At 44.6% G+C, this 17,197-nt stretch overlaps 1 protein-coding gene across 1 annotated transcript in view; it reads right to left on the bottom strand.

Annotated features, from left to right (window-relative positions):
- Positions 1 to 17,197, bottom strand: part of LOC128079686 (collagen alpha-1(VII) chain-like) — a 97,159-nt gene that overhangs the window by 17,019 nt on the left and 62,943 nt on the right. The window contains exons 61-75 of the mRNA XM_052681124.1: positions 17,055 to 17,099; positions 16,589 to 16,624; positions 16,150 to 16,185; positions 15,698 to 15,757; positions 15,121 to 15,246; positions 14,797 to 14,868; positions 14,583 to 14,618; positions 13,944 to 14,003; positions 12,132 to 12,176; positions 11,499 to 11,534; positions 10,480 to 10,515; positions 8,136 to 8,192; positions 7,879 to 7,950; positions 6,831 to 6,902; positions 6,134 to 6,169 (exon numbers count right to left, since the gene is read on the bottom strand). Coding sequence (XP_052537084.1) covers positions 6,134 to 6,169; positions 6,831 to 6,902; positions 7,879 to 7,950; positions 8,136 to 8,192; positions 10,480 to 10,515; positions 11,499 to 11,534; positions 12,132 to 12,176; positions 13,944 to 14,003; positions 14,583 to 14,618; positions 14,797 to 14,868; positions 15,121 to 15,246; positions 15,698 to 15,757; positions 16,150 to 16,185; positions 16,589 to 16,624; positions 17,055 to 17,099 — 825 coding nt within the window. The remainder of the gene's footprint in view (positions 1 to 6,133; positions 6,170 to 6,830; positions 6,903 to 7,878; positions 7,951 to 8,135; positions 8,193 to 10,479; positions 10,516 to 11,498; positions 11,535 to 12,131; positions 12,177 to 13,943; positions 14,004 to 14,582; positions 14,619 to 14,796; positions 14,869 to 15,120; positions 15,247 to 15,697; positions 15,758 to 16,149; positions 16,186 to 16,588; positions 16,625 to 17,054; positions 17,100 to 17,197) is intronic.

Raw genomic sequence — 17,197 nt, 5'->3', positions numbered from 1 at the left:
CAGGTTGGGAAACTGAGGCGCACAGAGGTTAAAGAGTAGTTCTGGGGAAGAAAATTGGGATGGTGATGATTGCAGTTGGAAATAGGAGCAGAAACACTAAGCAGGCAGCATCCCACTGTGTGAGTTGTTTTGTTGGGTTGCCCACAATCCTGGGCACTGTGTCAGCAGCTCAGTTTCAGACCCATTCAGTCAAGAGAAGAAGTGCTACGTGGTGAAATTCAATTTGTGAACAACCATTCTACTTGCTGAGTGCAGATCCATGCATGGGGTTGTTCACCGTTGCTGTGCAGAGAACATCTCCCATCTGGGGATGAAAGAGATTCTCATCCAGCCCAAACACATGGGCAATATAGGACAGAGTTATTCCTCCATGAAAACACCACAGCATTGCAATCTGGAGGTCTATGAGCCATTCTATGTCTTAGCTCAGCCTGGGACATGCAATACCTCATCAAATATTTATTTATATTTTGGATTAAAGGCAGTATTTGAGGACACACAGCATGCTCTTCCATGGCTCTGTTGATCCCGCCTGGATTGGGTAAAGTCCATGCTCCTCAAGCCCTGCTTGCATGATCAGACCTGAATATCTCATGCATGCTGTTTATTTATTGGTAACTATTTATTGAAACAATCAATATGAAGCTCTTGCCGAGGAAGTAAATGGACTATAAAAAGCACAACTAATTAGAATTCCTGTTTGCTAGGACAGATTGAATGCTTAGAGGGTAATAAACCTTTTGGTTCAATGGTTAAATCTCAAGAGCCCAGGATACCTTCAATTGCCTGGCATTTTTCAGATTGCTCTGGTACAGATCTCTAGGTACAGATCCATCTGGCTAGGGATTTATATATATATACACCTGTATCCAAGGGGATGGGCTAAGGCTTATTCTTGAGTACTGCCTGATCCTGAAGGAACTTGACACTAGCTAGCAACTTCCCAATTAGCTCTAATAGCCCTCTCAGCACCTGAATTTATTCATCCATAGGGGTTTCTGTGTCAAAGTGAGACCTTTCTGTCTTTTCTTGTGCTTCCTCTACCTTCCTGTCTCCAACTCATAGCTCTCCAGTGAGCCTTAGACTGCAAGGTGCTTCTTGCCTTCAGCCTGAAGGGAACCCAGATGGCTTTAGGAAGAGTAAAGCTCAGAGTACGTGCTGTTAAGTAGAAGGGTAAATGGTCTTAGGTACTCAGTAGTCCAGTAAATCATAAAATCATTAAAGTTGGAAAAGACCTCTAAGATAATCAGATCCAACCATCAACCCATCCCCACCATGCCCAGTAAGCCATGTCCCTCAGTGCCAAATCTCCTCATATCTTGAGCACCTCCAGGGATGGTGATTACCCTGCCTCCTTGACCATCCTGTTCCAATGCATCATCACTCTTTCAGAGAAGAAATTGCCCCTTATAACCAACTTGAACCTCCCTGTCTTAAAAGAGCCCAGAAGGAAGAGGATTTAAAAACGAGAATGAGAGGAAAATGTTCATGCACTGAGCAACGGAAACAAGCTGAATGGGAATTTGTTCCCTACGATTTACATTCTGTGTTTTGCCAGGGCAAATGGAGGCTGGGCAATAAAAGCTAGTAAAATGGCAGTTTAAAGGCAATTACTGGTGGACCACTGGAAACGGCTTTTGCTGTTTGGTTCTGTTATTAAAGTGTTGCTGGAACAGGCTTCATTTAACTGTAAAGACACCAGGTTCCACAAAGGCACGGCAATGGAGAAGCTTAGTCATAAGTCCTGACGCAAAGATGACTTTGAGCTGAGGTTCTCTGCACAAATTCCTGCAAAGATTTGGGCTGGAGCCAGGGAGGAGCCTGTGTGATCACCAGGCTCAACGTCTCCATTCAGATGAGCTGAGAAATTAGCTGGGTCACCCTTGGAAAGCATCAAATCCATCTGTAGGAATGCATTGCAACCCGAAAAAATCAATCCAAAGCAGCAGGGAAGACACATGAAAGGACAAATGCATTTCCAAACCATGATAGAGGCCAGCCACGTTCAATCCAGGCACAGGGAGGGCAGTGATGTGCAGTGCAGACTCAAGTGATAGCAAATAATCGTATGCATTTTGCTGCATTGGCTAAACACAGTGAAGCATATGCAACTGTTCTTTCCATTTTGATAAAGGAGTTTGGAAACAGGTTTCAAGATTGAAAAAAAAAATAAATTAAAAAATCATAAATTTACGTTTATGACACCATTTTCAGTTCATATCAATACAAGACCTGCAAGTCTTGGAACAGATAGAGTTGCAATCAGATATGCAACTAAAAAAATCTGATCATGTCTCTTTACCCCTTTCATTACCCCTCTCTTACCAGAGGAAAACATCCCTTGCTTGACACTCACACCTTATTCGTGAGCATACTGCCAAAAAGCAATGGCATTTGTGAACAGTTGTCAAGGATGAAGTGCAGGAAAAGTAAAGTTTCATCAAAAAAGCCCTGATGAACACCTTGAGAATGTTCTAAGAATTGCAGCCACTTCCACTGAACCAGACTGATGCATCAGCTTCACAAAATCAAGGTCAAATATTCCACCAGCTGTATGCTTTTGTTCCTCTCTCTTTTTTTAAAAACACATTAAGAAAAATATTAAAAATTAAAATGTCTTGTTACTTATATTCTGATGATAGCATATAATTTAACTAGGGTTCCTCCCTACAGCAATGCCTCCTGTTTATGATGTTGGCCCATAATGTCAGAGGCGGATGTTGGTGATATGGTAGAAGTTGATCCTTCCCATCAGTATCCTCTCACATTTTTGTTGCTATGTGACAGGAGGCAGCAGAGGGGCACAGTCTGACAGAATGTCACTTGACGTGGAAGTGTGTATGAAACAAGGGTGTATCACTGAATTCACCCATGTGGAAAATATTGCACCCATTGGTATTCACTGACACTTGCTGAATGTTTATGGAAACCAAACAATAAATGTTGCACAGTGAGGCAGTGGGTGGCACATTAAACAGTGGCAGTAATGGGTCACCTCTGCTGGTGCACATTTTTACGAGCACAACATGTGAGTTCTTGTCTATCATTGGTGAAAATACATAGCTGCTGGTGGTAACTGTGTTGAAAAATAGTAGCTCGTAGCTGAGAATTTGCTCTATCAAACAGTGTTATTCTGCCCTCTGTATCAGTCATAGTCTCCATTGAAATAATTAGGAAGCCTTACTTTCGGAGCAACTTATGTGCATGGGGCTCAATGTCCAAGTATGCCAAAAGTTCGGAGACTCGTGGCATAGGCTGTTAGCTTTGCTAAAATGTTTCCTACCTCGTGGCCTTCAGTGCTCAATATTTGATGGGATGATACACCTGAAGGAGCTGAGGGTCTCGATGTGAGAGTTCAACTGTGTTTTTATCCCTTCCCTGCTGTGTCTTGTATCTGGAAATCAATTTGTTTGGGCAGAGATTTCCACCTCTGGCTAGAAGGTCTAGATGACCAAGTTCCTGATTACCTTGGACTTTCCAGAAATGCTCATGGCACCCTCTTTGGCAAAATCATCCCAGATAATGGCTTTTCCTACCCTACGTGGGAAGTCAGAGGCACCTCTTGTCAAGCCCAGGATGAACATCCACACCCTACCTATCTTCACCTCTGGCTTGAAACCACCCACTGCTCAGCAGGCAGGAGAATTGGGTTTCCAAATGGGGTTAACTATTAGGCTTTCATTAGGTCCATGCAGCTGGTGGAGGGAGGTAGGGCTCTCATGTTGGTTCCCTGAATAGCTCTTCAATAGCTCTATCTGCTTCAAGAGCTCTGGTGCTCTTATGTTGTCTGATAAAGTCAAATTCATGTTAGGTATTATCAAACCTAACATAGTCTTGAGTTAGAGGGCCCTGGTTGTAATGTAATGAAGTGGTTCTCTGCACAAATTCCTGCAAAGATTTGGGCTGGAGCCAGGGAGGAGCCTGCGTCAACAGCCATTTGGCTTCCTCAGATATAGGGCAAGGATCCAAGGACTGCTGGGCAGCTATAGAGCCCAGTTCTCATGAGGACATGAAGAACATCTCTGAGACTCTATCTGTAAAGCTAGAGAGGAGGACTGCAAGCCAGGATGGAGAGGGCCTAAGAACACTCATAACTGTGGACTCTGGAAACACAAAATAGGGAGTAATAGCAAGAGATGGGGAGAAGAGTATTCATAATACAGCTTTAGGGAGAATAATGGGTTAATCTGCCAGAATTTTAATGCATGAAAGACGAGGTATATAGAAGAGGAGTTGGAAGCTCTAATACATGATCAAGATTGCACTTTAATAGGCATAACAGACTAGAATATTAATATCAAAGGGTGAAGCAGGGCAGGAATATAAATGTAAGTGTGTAGTGCTTTTAGAAAAGAGGGAGGTGTCTTGAATACCAAGAATGCACTCATTTGCCTTGAGATCCAGTTGTAAAGTCATCTAAATCCATTGAAATTCTCTGGACAATGATTATAGGGAGGGGATACAAACGTTGTCACTTGGTTGGGAAGTCCTATAGACCACCAAATCAAAAAGGTAATTGGATGAGACTTATTACAAGCTGGTTTACAGGAGTAATTTTCAGTCGTGCTGGAACTTCTGTCTCCCCAGATATCAGGCAGGAGGGAATTCAGTAGGATGTAAAGCAACTGGTGAGTTTTTGCAGTAAATTGGTGGTGATTTGTAGATATGATGGATGGAATTAGAGGTGGCTGAAGGAAAATGAAGACAGCGAGATATTATCACTGGGGCTTTGCATGAAAGAGATTGGGTACAGGCAGAGTGGAACAAGTCATATCTGCCTTGAAGAAAAGGGAAAAAGAAGACTAGAGCAATGATAGATGAAATAGCCTAAACCCCCCTCTCCCTTAACATGGGAGAAAACAATCAAAGCATCTGTGAACACTCTGAAGACAAAGTGAGACATTGTCAACCTGGTTTTGTGGAGAGCAAGTCACACCGGGATGTCATGTCCTACCACGGTGTCTGAAATAGATTATATGAGTCATGGTCTGAGAGTACCTAAAACTCTCTATTAAATAGTCTCAGTCCAGCGTGCTTGGATGCGGAAAGCGAACACGGCAGACATCTAACCTGAGGTCAGATGAATTTTATCCAAGCTGTCGTATATCATGGCTCCTCTGTCACGGCCCTGGCTTTGATGTGAGAGTTGCAATTTTAGAAATTTAATGAAAAAATAAAACCAAGCATAGTGTTCTTAGTCCAGCTCCAAGCACAGCAGGGATTGTGTTCCCCGCACCAGCAAAATCACCAAATATTTTCCAAAGAAGGATTACTTAGCTCTCCTTGGATAATGATCAACAAGATGCCAATTTCTGGTCATTAATTATGTCATGAATTGATCTTCATGGGTGCTGGTAGAAAACTGCACATCTCACAACCACAAGTGGACTGCTGCTGGTCAGGATGGTGGATTCCCACTGGAATTCAATTGAGCTTCCTTTGATGCTCTACAAACATCTCTATTCACTCCCTGCGCTACCAAATTTTAATGCTAATATTTGTCACCTATGGATTCAGATGCTCATAATGAAGCAGTTTCCAAAATGTACTCTACATGTTGTGATCAGAGAATCATAGAGTGGCTTGGTTTGGAAGAGACCTCAAAGATCACCCATTTCCAACCCCCAGTAATGAGGGGTTCAGCATACTGATGTCTTATGTCATTCTCATTGCTCTGGTGAAGTGCTCATCAGCTGCTTGCAGTCAAGCAGAGGTTGAAATTCTTAATTGAATGAGGGCATTTTTCTCAGTAAGCAATTACCAGTTTGGATCACGAGCTCATAAATACTACACAACCATCACCAGTAATCAGCTGAGCAACGTCATCTGTTCATGTCTGGAAATGCCCCTGGAAATGCTAAAGGCATTAAAAATAATAAGTAGATGCATATTTCATGTGCATTCATATTGCATGTTTGTGATGCAAAACACAACGTCCTATTACAACTTACCTTTGGCTTTGGTCCCTCTTGCCCAAGGCTGATTTTCCAGCAAAACCTCTCTGAACGTGGGCTTTGTGGAAAAGCACAGAGCCAACATCACCTCACCTCCCCCGTGACCCATTCATGTGGCCATAGGTGGAAGTGCCAGCCCAGCTATGTGCCCAAAGACAGAGAAACATGCTCCAACTCACGGCAGAGCCCAGCAGGCCTGGTTCTCCTGGCTCCCCCTGAAAGGAAAGCGATGATGAGTAACAAGGGGAAAGTGCTGCTGTACTTCCTCTGGAATTGGGGATTGTCAGAGGACATAACTACAGCAGACGGAAGGGGCAGATAGGATCCCTTAAACATCTCAGATGGGCAACTGAAGGGAGCCCTACGTCTCCATTGAGTATAATTTAGACAGGAATTCATACCTTGCATGTAAATGCTGACATTTCAGCAAATCATTACTATCATAGCACAGGGAAGATGTCAGAGCACTCTGCTGCTTTAGAAAAAGGGAAGAATCTCTTGGTCTTTCCTGGCTACTTCTGCTTTTTGGTAACTCCACAATATTTAAATCAGCGATTTCAAAGAAGAAATAATACAATCAATCATAGAATCATAGAATGGTTTAGCCTGGAAGGGACCTTAGTGATCATGCAGCTCCAACCCCCCTGCTGTGGGCTGGCTGCCCCAAACCACATCAGGCAGCCCAGAGCTCCATCCAACTTGGCTTTGAATGCCTTCAAGGATGCAACATCCACACCTTCTTTGGGCAAAGAATCATATGGTGAAAAAAAAAAGTATATGAAATCCTGTCAAAGGATTTTATATATCAATTCATGCGTGATTTTACAGTTCAGTCCATAAAGATGATACCTCAGAATAGGTGTTGGGCATACTCACTTTCTGTCCCACTGGTCCTCTTGTTCCAAAAAGCCCCATGGCTCCCTTGGAGCCAGCTTCACCTCTGATTCCCTAAAATTATAGAATATCAGTCAAATACATTCTAAGTACACTGTGCTCTTGAAGTGGCCCCTCCTGAGAGAGAACCCTATGAAGATGGAAGAGTGAAGGACAATAAGAATCATTTCTATAGCAGGCTTCACCTCCAAGGATCCCAAAGATCTTTATGGCAGCCAGTGCCAGGGAAGGAAGCCACCAGCTGCAGAAACATGGCTCAGTTCTGAGAGGGAATTAGTGCCTGGTGATGGGGACCAAAGGAAAACAAGCAGGGAAGGGCCTCAGATATTTTAAAGAAGTTGCCTCTTTGCTAACGCTGAAGTACAAAACCCTGGTTGAATGTCTAGTGGTGGAGTAGTGGTGCTCCATCTAAATACACTCAGATATTCAGCCAAAAGGTGCTGTTGCTTTAGGAGACGCTTACATTTTATTATTATTATTATTATTATTATTATTTAATAAGAGAGCAGTCTGACAGATATTGTGTGTGAGACTTCATCTGACAAAAACACAAGTAACACCCATGGGACCTTCTGCACGTTGCTTTTACAGTCACTGGGGATCTAATCAGGGATGCTGCTGTTGTAGATACTTATATTTATTCTGCACCATGTCAGACTTTTAGAACAAAACCCATTAACATGATACAAAAATAGGGATGACTGGTGCATGGAAATTTAATTCATGACTCAGTCTGAGTGGGAGAGTTATGTGATTCCTTCCAGTGGAGTGATGGGTTGAGACATGACACCTCCACAGGTGCCAAGGCTCAAGTCCAATCCCAGCCCATCCCTATCGTATCCCTCAGTGCCACATCCCCACATTTCTTGAACATCTCCAGGGACAGTGATTCCACCACCTCCCTGGCAGCCTGTGCCAATGCATTACCACTTTTTCTGAGCTTCAGGGTTTCAGGCAGCATGTCCAGCTCTTGGAGAGAAACGGGACTCTTCCAATGTTATGTGTCTCTGTCCCATTGGGAGGTTCATACCTTTTCTCCTGCAGGCCCATCCTCTCCCTTCTCGCCTTTGTCTCCATCAAAACCTGGCAGGCCTTGTTCACCCTGAATGATAGGACAGGAATTGTGGGGTTGTGCCTCTCTCAAGAAAGGACCCATCTCTCAGTCAGTGGCTTTGGAACAAAGCGCTGGTTTGCAATGGATACCCAAGCTGTGCTGAATCACAACAACAGTAGAACTTATAGAATAACCTGAATTGGAAAGGACTTACATAAGGGTGATCAACTTACAGGATCTCCTTTACTGCCTTTGTAGCCTTGGGGTCCAAAACCAGTCATGGTCTCACCCTAGAGAAAGGAGACACAGAAGAGATGTAGATAACAAGTGGTACCTGAACTCATGGCTCCCACTGGATAGGACCACACTTGCTGTGATGGGGAAAACAGCAAAAGGGTAACAAGCAATGAAGGTGAGCATTTTCTAGACTGTGGTCCATATGGAAGGTATGGGTGGACAGTAATAAATAAGTTTAATTTTTTCTCAGCTAAAAGCTAGGTGATGAATATGCATAGAAGATGACAAGTTCTGAATTTTGACAGTGATCTCTTGCTCAAGAAAATGTTGGGGCCCAATAGCATAGCCAGTCTAGATGTCCCAACTAGAAGTGGAGCTGTGCATGGGAAAGTGGAACCCTGAGGTTCAATTCCCAATCTGAAGTCATGAGTGATCAGACAGGTCCATATCTGACACGGTGGCTTGGCTCCTTCGTCACCATGTGTCACTTGGGATGTCAAGGTTTGCATCTCCTCCCACGTGCAGGACCTGGTTGTAGGCTCATGATGCCCTGATTTATGGTCATGCAGCTGGAGCTGAGGTTGGTGAGTAGTACTTATGGCACCCATCAGAGCTAGCTTTTTTTACATCAGAAACATTGATTCTGCAAGCCAGGGCACTGTGACCAGCTGACAAGTACATGCTTCTAATATGCTTCCCCAAAAGCATTCCAGTGAGTGCCATTAGCATCTCTGGGACACCCTGAAACTCTACATGGCAATAAGAAGAACAGGTGCAGATGCAGCAAGGCATGGGTTTTGGAGGCAGAACGGTATGGAGGGTGATCTCCTATTACAGACACAGAAAGAAGCACCTTTCCCCTTTGAAGATTTTAAAATTCGATTTGGATGCTGAGCGCAGCCTGCAGTTAATATTTCACTATTGTTATTAGCAGCGTACAGCACGGATTTATTCATTTTTTTCCCCTTGGAAGATAAATTAACCCCTTACAGGCCGGTGATTCTCCTTGCTGGCCCCCTTTGGCAACTGTAGCCTATCTGAAACAGTCTCCCTTTATACCAGCTCTCTTCAATGTTGCAAATATCCATCCCTTTTTGGGAAGACTGTGCTTTGCTGCTAGACTCTTAACAAACATCCATGAATCAACATTCCCCAGAATTTGACCATCTTTTTCAACTTATACAATGATCACTATCAGATCCTGCTCCAAGTCTATCTTCATATGCTTCCAGCTTTCCTGCTTTTCAGTGTCTGTAATGGAGATGGGATGGGGCTCGAGCAATTTTGCAGACAAAAGGGAGAATAAAGATTCTGTAGTTTAATCCAATGCACAGCACAGGTCCTGAAAAGCACACAGTTCCACTTGTATTGATGGAGAGAGAGTTATAAAGTAAGTTAAACTGTAACCATGGGGAATGAATTCAAGCCAATCATCCCTCTCTCTCAGTTCTATCTCATACACCTCTTTATATTTTATTAAGGTATTCTTTGGAAAATGCATTACACATTCCTTCAACTCGGGAAGTGTTTTGGGGCCTCCTCACGAAGCAGATTAGGAGTTGATTTGTCTCTGGAGCAAATCCCTTTTGAAAGCAGCCTCCTCAGAGACAAATTGGTCCTGATCATTTAATGCCGCATGACTCAAAGGCGAAATCATCATGTAGGTTTTCAAAAACTCATTTTCTTACAAGTCACCTCAGTAAGGGAGGAAGTTAACAAAACACTGGACAGAAATTCAGCATTTTCTGTTCACTTTCTGCTCTCGGGGTTATTTTGCATTACCTGCCATGAGCCAGACTGGAGTGTGCTTTGGGGCGAGCTCATTAACAAAAGTCAGTGGAACTTTTTTTTCTTCCCTTACATCATAGAAAGCATTTTTGTGCCCAAGAAAACTGCTGCTGAAATGACTTCTTTTTTGCTCCTATTGACAATGGCTGTTGTCAATGGCTGTTTGTCAGCCCATTAAAACTATGGTGCCAGATCCACTCTGACCATTGCATAGAGTGCAAGCAAGAAGCCAGCGAAGTGGATTGAACCCACTGGAAAATCCCATGAAGGAAGGAAGCATCTAAAACTTGCATTCAACTGCATGGGTGTATAAATGCAGAGAGAATGGTCCCAAACTTTTGGGTGTACATAGTGAAGGGACCAGCTGTAAATAGGGAAACACCCATTAGACAGAAGGAAAACACATACCAGTATTTCTTATCATTTATGTCTCTACTTTGTCTGATCATTGAACTGTTCAAATAACTGTCCATCTGCTCACAGGTAACAATAAAGCCCTAACAGCCTTTTACCCCATCTGTCCCAAAAAGTCACAATCTGGAACGTTCTTACTCTTTCTCCCTTGGGTCCCAGAAGTCCCCGATCACCCTGAAACCAAGCAAGAAATAAAGGCAGTGAGTGATTCCCTTTTTATTCACGCTTTCTGTGCTACTCAGTCCACTGATTTGCACACCAAGCCCACCTATCATAGCTGGGAGTCAGCTCCCCTAGGCACTCCACCAAAACTTGCCATGGGAAATTGTGCACAACTAAAATACATTGTGCTGACCAAAATTAAAGACCTGGGACTGACATGTCTTGGTTGACTTTATGCTCAGTATGTCCACACTGCAGAACTGTCATTGGATTTGCACCTTCCAATGGGGCATGGCAGCTCTGGTAACATGTCAGTACTACACGTAGGGTGGGAAGGCATCCTGTGTTTTATAGGATTTCCCAAATTTCAATCTCAAATCTTGGATTTTGCAGTAAAAGTGTATGAAATACTAACTCTTCCACAAGGCTTTTTGTAGGAGGTGGGTTATGAAGCTAAAGGGCAGGATTTGGTACTGATGGCATCTCATACCCTTCTTCAGTGCTCATGACTGGCAAAGTGACAGCAGATGTAAGAGACTGGAAGGCCCAGGTGGGGATATGAGAGCAAAGAGAGACTGTAAAACTGCACGGAGTTGCTTTTGAGTAGCAGCATTATATGTGGTTGCCTTCATTCCAGTGTTAGATTTCACATCCCTACATTTGGACAAGATTTACTCTTCCCATTGCTGCATTTTTCAACTGCCCAAGGCTTGCAAGAGGGAAATGGCAGAAGGAGAGCAAAGGGATTCCTTTCTGTCCAAACTCCCAAATTTCCTCCCTTCCCATCATCCTAAAAAATATTTTAAAAAGAGGCTTGCAGAAAAATAACATGCACCCTGATCCCATACCAGACCTTACAGAGGACTGCTTGTCACTTCAGACTTCCACACATGGATTAAAGTCCCCTCCCAGTCTGTCCCAGAAAGATTCCCCACAGTGGTGTGCCCTCCTCTTCAGGAACTGCATAGGAAAAGGTGACAGTGACTGTTGCTTACCCTTTCGCCTTTCACACCTGGGAGACCTTTTAGACCCTGCGAGGACACAAAACAAGATGTGAGGATAAATACAAGTGAGGGAAGATATTGAGAAAAAAAGAGCAGTCTACACTCTAAGACAGAGCTGCCTCCAAGAAGAGGTTTCAGCATAGAGAAGCTGCTGGTGGAAGGGGTGCAGAAGCTAGATTGGACAACTTGCCCTGTTTTGCAAGCCTCATGTGGAGACTTTTGTATGCTTAACAGCAACTAGACACAGCCACAATCTCTCAGGTCTCCCATAGGCCCCTCTAGGTGGAGGTGACAGGATCTCCACTCATCCCTCATCACAGGAGTGGGCAGGGACAGGATAGACTGGGATGGCCCATGGCCAAGGGGCCAAGAGGATAAAGCAATTATGCTTGGCATGACAGCTTATGTCTCACATGTGGCTAAAGGTTTTACAGTCAACCGTTCCAAAACAACATAAGAATTTGGGTTCCCCTAACTTTCCATTTCCCACTGGAAGCATCAAATTACTCAATTTTTTTTTAAATGCTCATAGGAATTTTTTTCCAGCTCTGAAGCTGTCCATACTATAAACATCAAGCAGCCCTGAAGTTGTCTATACTGTGAAATCAGCACATTAACACTCACCATCATACCAATGGGGCCCTGGACTCCCATGATGCCCTCGTCACCCTGTTAGGAAAGAGAGTAGTGATGGCCATCACCAGACACATGCAACACACACAGTTCCAAATCCAAAATCCATCCCATGGGGGACAACAGGAGTTAAGAATGCAGAAGCCTAGATCTGTAAAGGGAGTTTTGCAGCCCTGTTCACTTATATGTCTACATGCATTAGGTGTCCCATGGTTCTGGATTAAAGGACTTAAAGGTCTCCATACCACACACATGCCACTGTAGTTGGACAATGTACTCTGTATTCAGAAAATACTCTGGTCAGCTTCAAGCTTCAGCTTCTCCTCAGCTTTCAAGAGAAACACATCTGTAGGATGATCTGAACCTAATTCAGCATGATATTAATCACTCTAAAAAGGTGCCTTCTCTCTGTTTCCATAGGGAGGCATTGGTTGGAATGGCTTAGAAGAAGCAAGGATCCTCTAGGATACCCTGAGGTTGGGTATCCTAGTGTGTCCTTTCTCAAGCTGTATTTACACGTGACAAAAGCATGGACAGCAAAGGGCAGAGGTCTGAGATGTTCCCGGTGTCCCAGGAGAATTCTCACCCTCAATCAGAGAGCTCAGTAGATTTTTATGTGCATTCATAACTTGATTTCAGTAGGACTCACCACAGCAGAAAGGTAATCAGAAATTCATCTGAGAACCCACATTGCTGGCTTTCAGAAGGAAGACACCACCAGTCAACTGCTCAATTCATGCCTTTGGAAGCCAATGTGGGGCTTATCTTCATACCTAGCTCTTGCTCCCAGATGCCAGAGAACTTCTTAATGTTTCTTCAAGTGTGCTATTGACTCTTTTTAAACCTTACTACAAGGGATAGCTGGTGGATCTGTGAAGTGCTTCAATGATTTCACTGAGTAGAACCCACAAGACATACATGTCTTTGAGATGCCTGGACTTGGGCATCATCCCGCAAGGCCAAATCTCTCCTATCTGGTCAATATAGTCTGTGATTCTGTAATTCTCTCCAGATTTATGCTGGAGTCAGAAGAGCAGAAACATTATTTCATCATTCCATTCAGATAATAAAGCTTGAGTGAGGTTTACCCCAGACCTTTCACAGCTGTTGACATTCTCATTAACTGTTTTGTCTCAGGGGCCTCATCGAACCATTCTGCTGGCAGATGAGGAATTTGCCTAAATGGATTGCACCATAAAATCAGTTTATTCATGGAACAGCCACAGACGGAGCAAATTGAAACATGGCCCTTGATTATGACTCAAGAAGGTCTCCCTGGGGTCTTTGCCAGAAGGGGACCAAAACTTCTTAGCAGCCCGAGGAAAAGTGAGCATTGCTTCCCCAGGGATGACAGAGGGTCAGGAGGGAAGGGGGGAACAAGAGTAAGAAAGTTGGAGGTGGATTTCTGAAGGAATGAGCTTGCAGGTAGCATCCCTCAAGCATACAAAATGAGGTCCTTCCTCACTGAGATGTGCAGATGTATGAATGTAGATGTTACCACTGAAGCTTCCACAGCAAGGGCACAGACATGATGATCAATGCAACACAGTGCTTGAGAGTGTTCTAGTTGCAGAGGGGATTCTAATTGCAATCTGTGGAGAGAATCTGGTCAGTGCCAATTCCAGCTGGGTGTAGCAGTGTCTGTCACCTCCAAATATGGCCAACGAAAAATTAAAGCAGGCTCTGTTATCAGCTCTTTTGGCATCTTCTGTGACGGGTGAGCAGACAGTGATGGTATAAAGTTGCCTCCAAAGGAGATTAGCTTGCAACAAGCCAAGCAAAGAACATTTATGGAGAACCTACTTGAGAACCAGGCAATCCTCGGGGACCTCTTGGACCAACAGCTCCAATCCCAGTTTCTCCCTGCAGTTCAGAAAGACAGAAGTCTAATTTGGAGGAAGGACACCATATGCCATGACTACTGCTCAGACTGACCATAGAATCATAGAATCATTAAATTGGAAAAGATTTCTAAGTTCATCTAATGCAACTGGCTACCTACCACAGTACTGCCCTCTAAACCATACTGCCCCTAAGCACCACATCTCCATGTATCTTGAACACCTCCAGCAATAATGACTCCACCACCTCCCTGGGCAGCCTGTTCCAGAGCCTGACCACTTTCTTAGAGAAGATTTTTCTAATGTCCAACACTGTGGTGGGACTCGATGATCTTTAAGGTCTTTTCCAACCTCAGTGATTCCATGATTTTGTGGTTCTATGAAATGATTTAAAAGTTACAGAAAGGGGACTCCTTTACATTGACTTTGTGCAGTTCTCTCTGGAAAATGCCCCAAGAAACTGGGGGAAGAAGGGCATGAAGGTGAGAGGGGGTGAAGCATCTAGATGGGACCAAGGATAAGGAGCCAGGAGATAGCAGTGGGCTGTCACACGCCCAAGGATCTAAGCTATCTGTGCCCTTCCTGGAAAGCTGGCACTCACCTTGCTGCCTTTGGGCCCAGGCGTCCCAGGAATCCCCTGTAGGATGAAAAAAAAACCAAAACACAACAACTTTATTTTGCAAGTCCTTGATGCTCTCCCATCCCAATGAAAAGATAAAAGCACACTCAGCTCAGATACCAGGGCCTCAGCCTCTCTCCCCAGCCAAGTCTCTACAGTCTCGCAGAAGGCAAAGGGGGTGATGTATAAAAGTCACCTCTTTTCCTGGGGATCCTGATGGTCCTGCAGGCCCAGCAAGTCCATTCCGGCCTCTCTTCCCACTCTCACCCTTGAAAACAAAATCCTTTAAGGAGGAAAACATCAAAAGGCAAAAGTCCCACTTTTCCCAAGCCAGCCTGAAAGCAGGAGTGTGTCCCTAGGTGCTCCTAGGAGGAGTAGTCTTTGAAATGCTCCCAGTGTGGGGGCATCATTGAAGAGAGGTGGACTTCAATGGACTGGTGTAGGCAGTATCAGGAGGACCACTCTTGTTTTCTCCTTGGGTTGGACAACACAACATGCACAGTGCCCTCACACCACCTGCCTTCTGTCCTGGTGTCCCACGTAGACCTGGAGCCCCTCTGTCTCCCTGTGAGCCAGGAATGCCAGCATTGCCACGAATGCCTTGAATGCCCTGGGCTCCTGGAGGTCCTGGAGCCCCTGGCTCACCCTGTTGAATGAATAAGAAGGAATTTAGATTTGAGGTGAGATTAATAACCCTCCAGAAGTCCTTAAGAAAACCCAGTGGTGTATCCTTGAATTCACATAAGTGGTACGTAGAAATGGGGGTTTTCCAGTAAGAGGTGTTCATAGGGATGGAGTAGAGGCTGTGCCATGGCTTAGTAAATGCAGAAGACCATGGACAAACATTTTTATCCTCTGGACCTGACTTGATCTAAAGTGGACACTTGGAGGACACAGAACACTCCCTCCATCCCAAACCCTCTTACTGTCTTAGCAAGATGGGTCTAACTTCAATGCTGTTACCATCTTCAGTGTCTTTCCCATCTCAGTCACCACTGTGCCCCACACCTAGCAGTGGGATGATCAGCAAAGACAATGGAATGTAACACCCACAGAAAAGCAAGTGAGATCCTATCTAGAGGAGAAGAAAGATTTACCTTAAATCCTGGGGGTCCAGCCTGACCAACAGGGCCTCTGAACCCAATTCCTGGTTCTCCCTGTGAAGAGAAGAAGGTCAGGAAAAAGCAAGACCACTCTTTGCACTATGGGACCATCAAAAAGCACAAACTGGAACACAAGAGATTCCATGTCAGGAAACACTCCTTTCCTGTGTGGATGGTGAAGCACTGGAACACGTTGCCCAGATAGTCCTGTATCTTCTGATATTACCCTTTTATGATGTGTGCCCTGTCTATATAAGCCATCAGGAGACCCTACATAAGAGGGATAAATGCTGGGTCCCCTGTGAGTATCCCATTCCAGTTGAGACAAGCCCACATCTCAGGAGGTTATCTGGACTCTTCAGCTTGAGATGGGAAGTTAGATATTGGGAAGGTAGAAGAGTCATGGTGGGAGAAGAGATACCTATGGTAACAGTGCTGTTCTTTACCTTCTGACCACTTTCACCTCTGTCTCCTTTTGTGCCCTGTGAAATGAAGAGAGAGAGTTATCAAGCCTGCTGGAGTGGTTGTGTGAACACAACCCCACTGGAACACTAAGCAAGAGAGAAGGTTTCCAGTTGTGCTCATAGTCTGTGGCAGGATGGAGTAACTGGAAGTTCAGGGACACCCCTAATGTCCAGTTCTTTTCCCCCGAGAAGGTTGGAAATGGCTGTGTGCCAATGGAGGAGCCAAATGCTCTAACACAAGAACTTGCTGCTCCTGGTGTGTTGTTGGGCTCTGGATCTACTGGGCTGAGCTCAGCAGGTGATGGGTTCACATAGCGGCCAGGGATTTCACTTCTCTATGATAACCCTCAGTGCTGGATTTGGGCCACTTAGCTGGTGACACTGTCCTGTGCCAGTGGCTGAGCCTGACTCCACATCTCACCTTTTCTCCATGCTCCCCCATCTCCCCACGCTGCCCCTGCAAGACAAAAAGATCCGTCTTCCAGCCACCTCCCTTCTCATGCCCATGGTCCCTGCACAAAGGCATTGAAATTCATGATAACCCATGCAAAATACCCTCTTTCCATTGGACTGTGAAACAACCCTCCCTTGTCCACTTTTCTTTTGAATATTTGGGTCCCAACACCTCGGATCTGTTTGTCCCTTAGGAGAAGTATTCATGAAGAGGCACTTTGTACGGCTGAATGCCTGCTTTGATGGCAGAAGATGCCATAAGAAACCTGGGGCTGGGTCTGACCTTTCCCTCTATCCCTGTTTACATCAGCACAATCTCCCACAGACCCTGAATGTCCACTTCACCAGGATGTCCCAGCTTCTTATCTTCCAGACCCTATTAGAACAGGGAGCCTTCTCCAAGTCCCAGAGGCTCACAAAAGCCTTATTGCTACCTTTTCTCCTTTGTTTCCACGGGCTCCTGGAGCTCCCATTTCTCCCTGGAAAACAAATAGCCCCTTTAGTTCAAGTATAAGGAACATTTCCTTCCCTTTTTGGTCAAGGTAGGTGCTGCTTTCATTCCTGCATCATATTTCAG

The sequence above is a fragment of the Tympanuchus pallidicinctus genome, unplaced genomic scaffold (assembly GCF_026119805.1).
Source record: "Tympanuchus pallidicinctus isolate F22 unplaced genomic scaffold, pur_lepc_1.0 scaffold19, whole genome shotgun sequence".
Classification (NCBI taxonomy): domain Eukaryota; kingdom Metazoa; phylum Chordata; class Aves; order Galliformes; family Phasianidae; genus Tympanuchus; species Tympanuchus pallidicinctus.
This window is presented reverse-complemented; position numbering and strand designations above follow the sequence as displayed.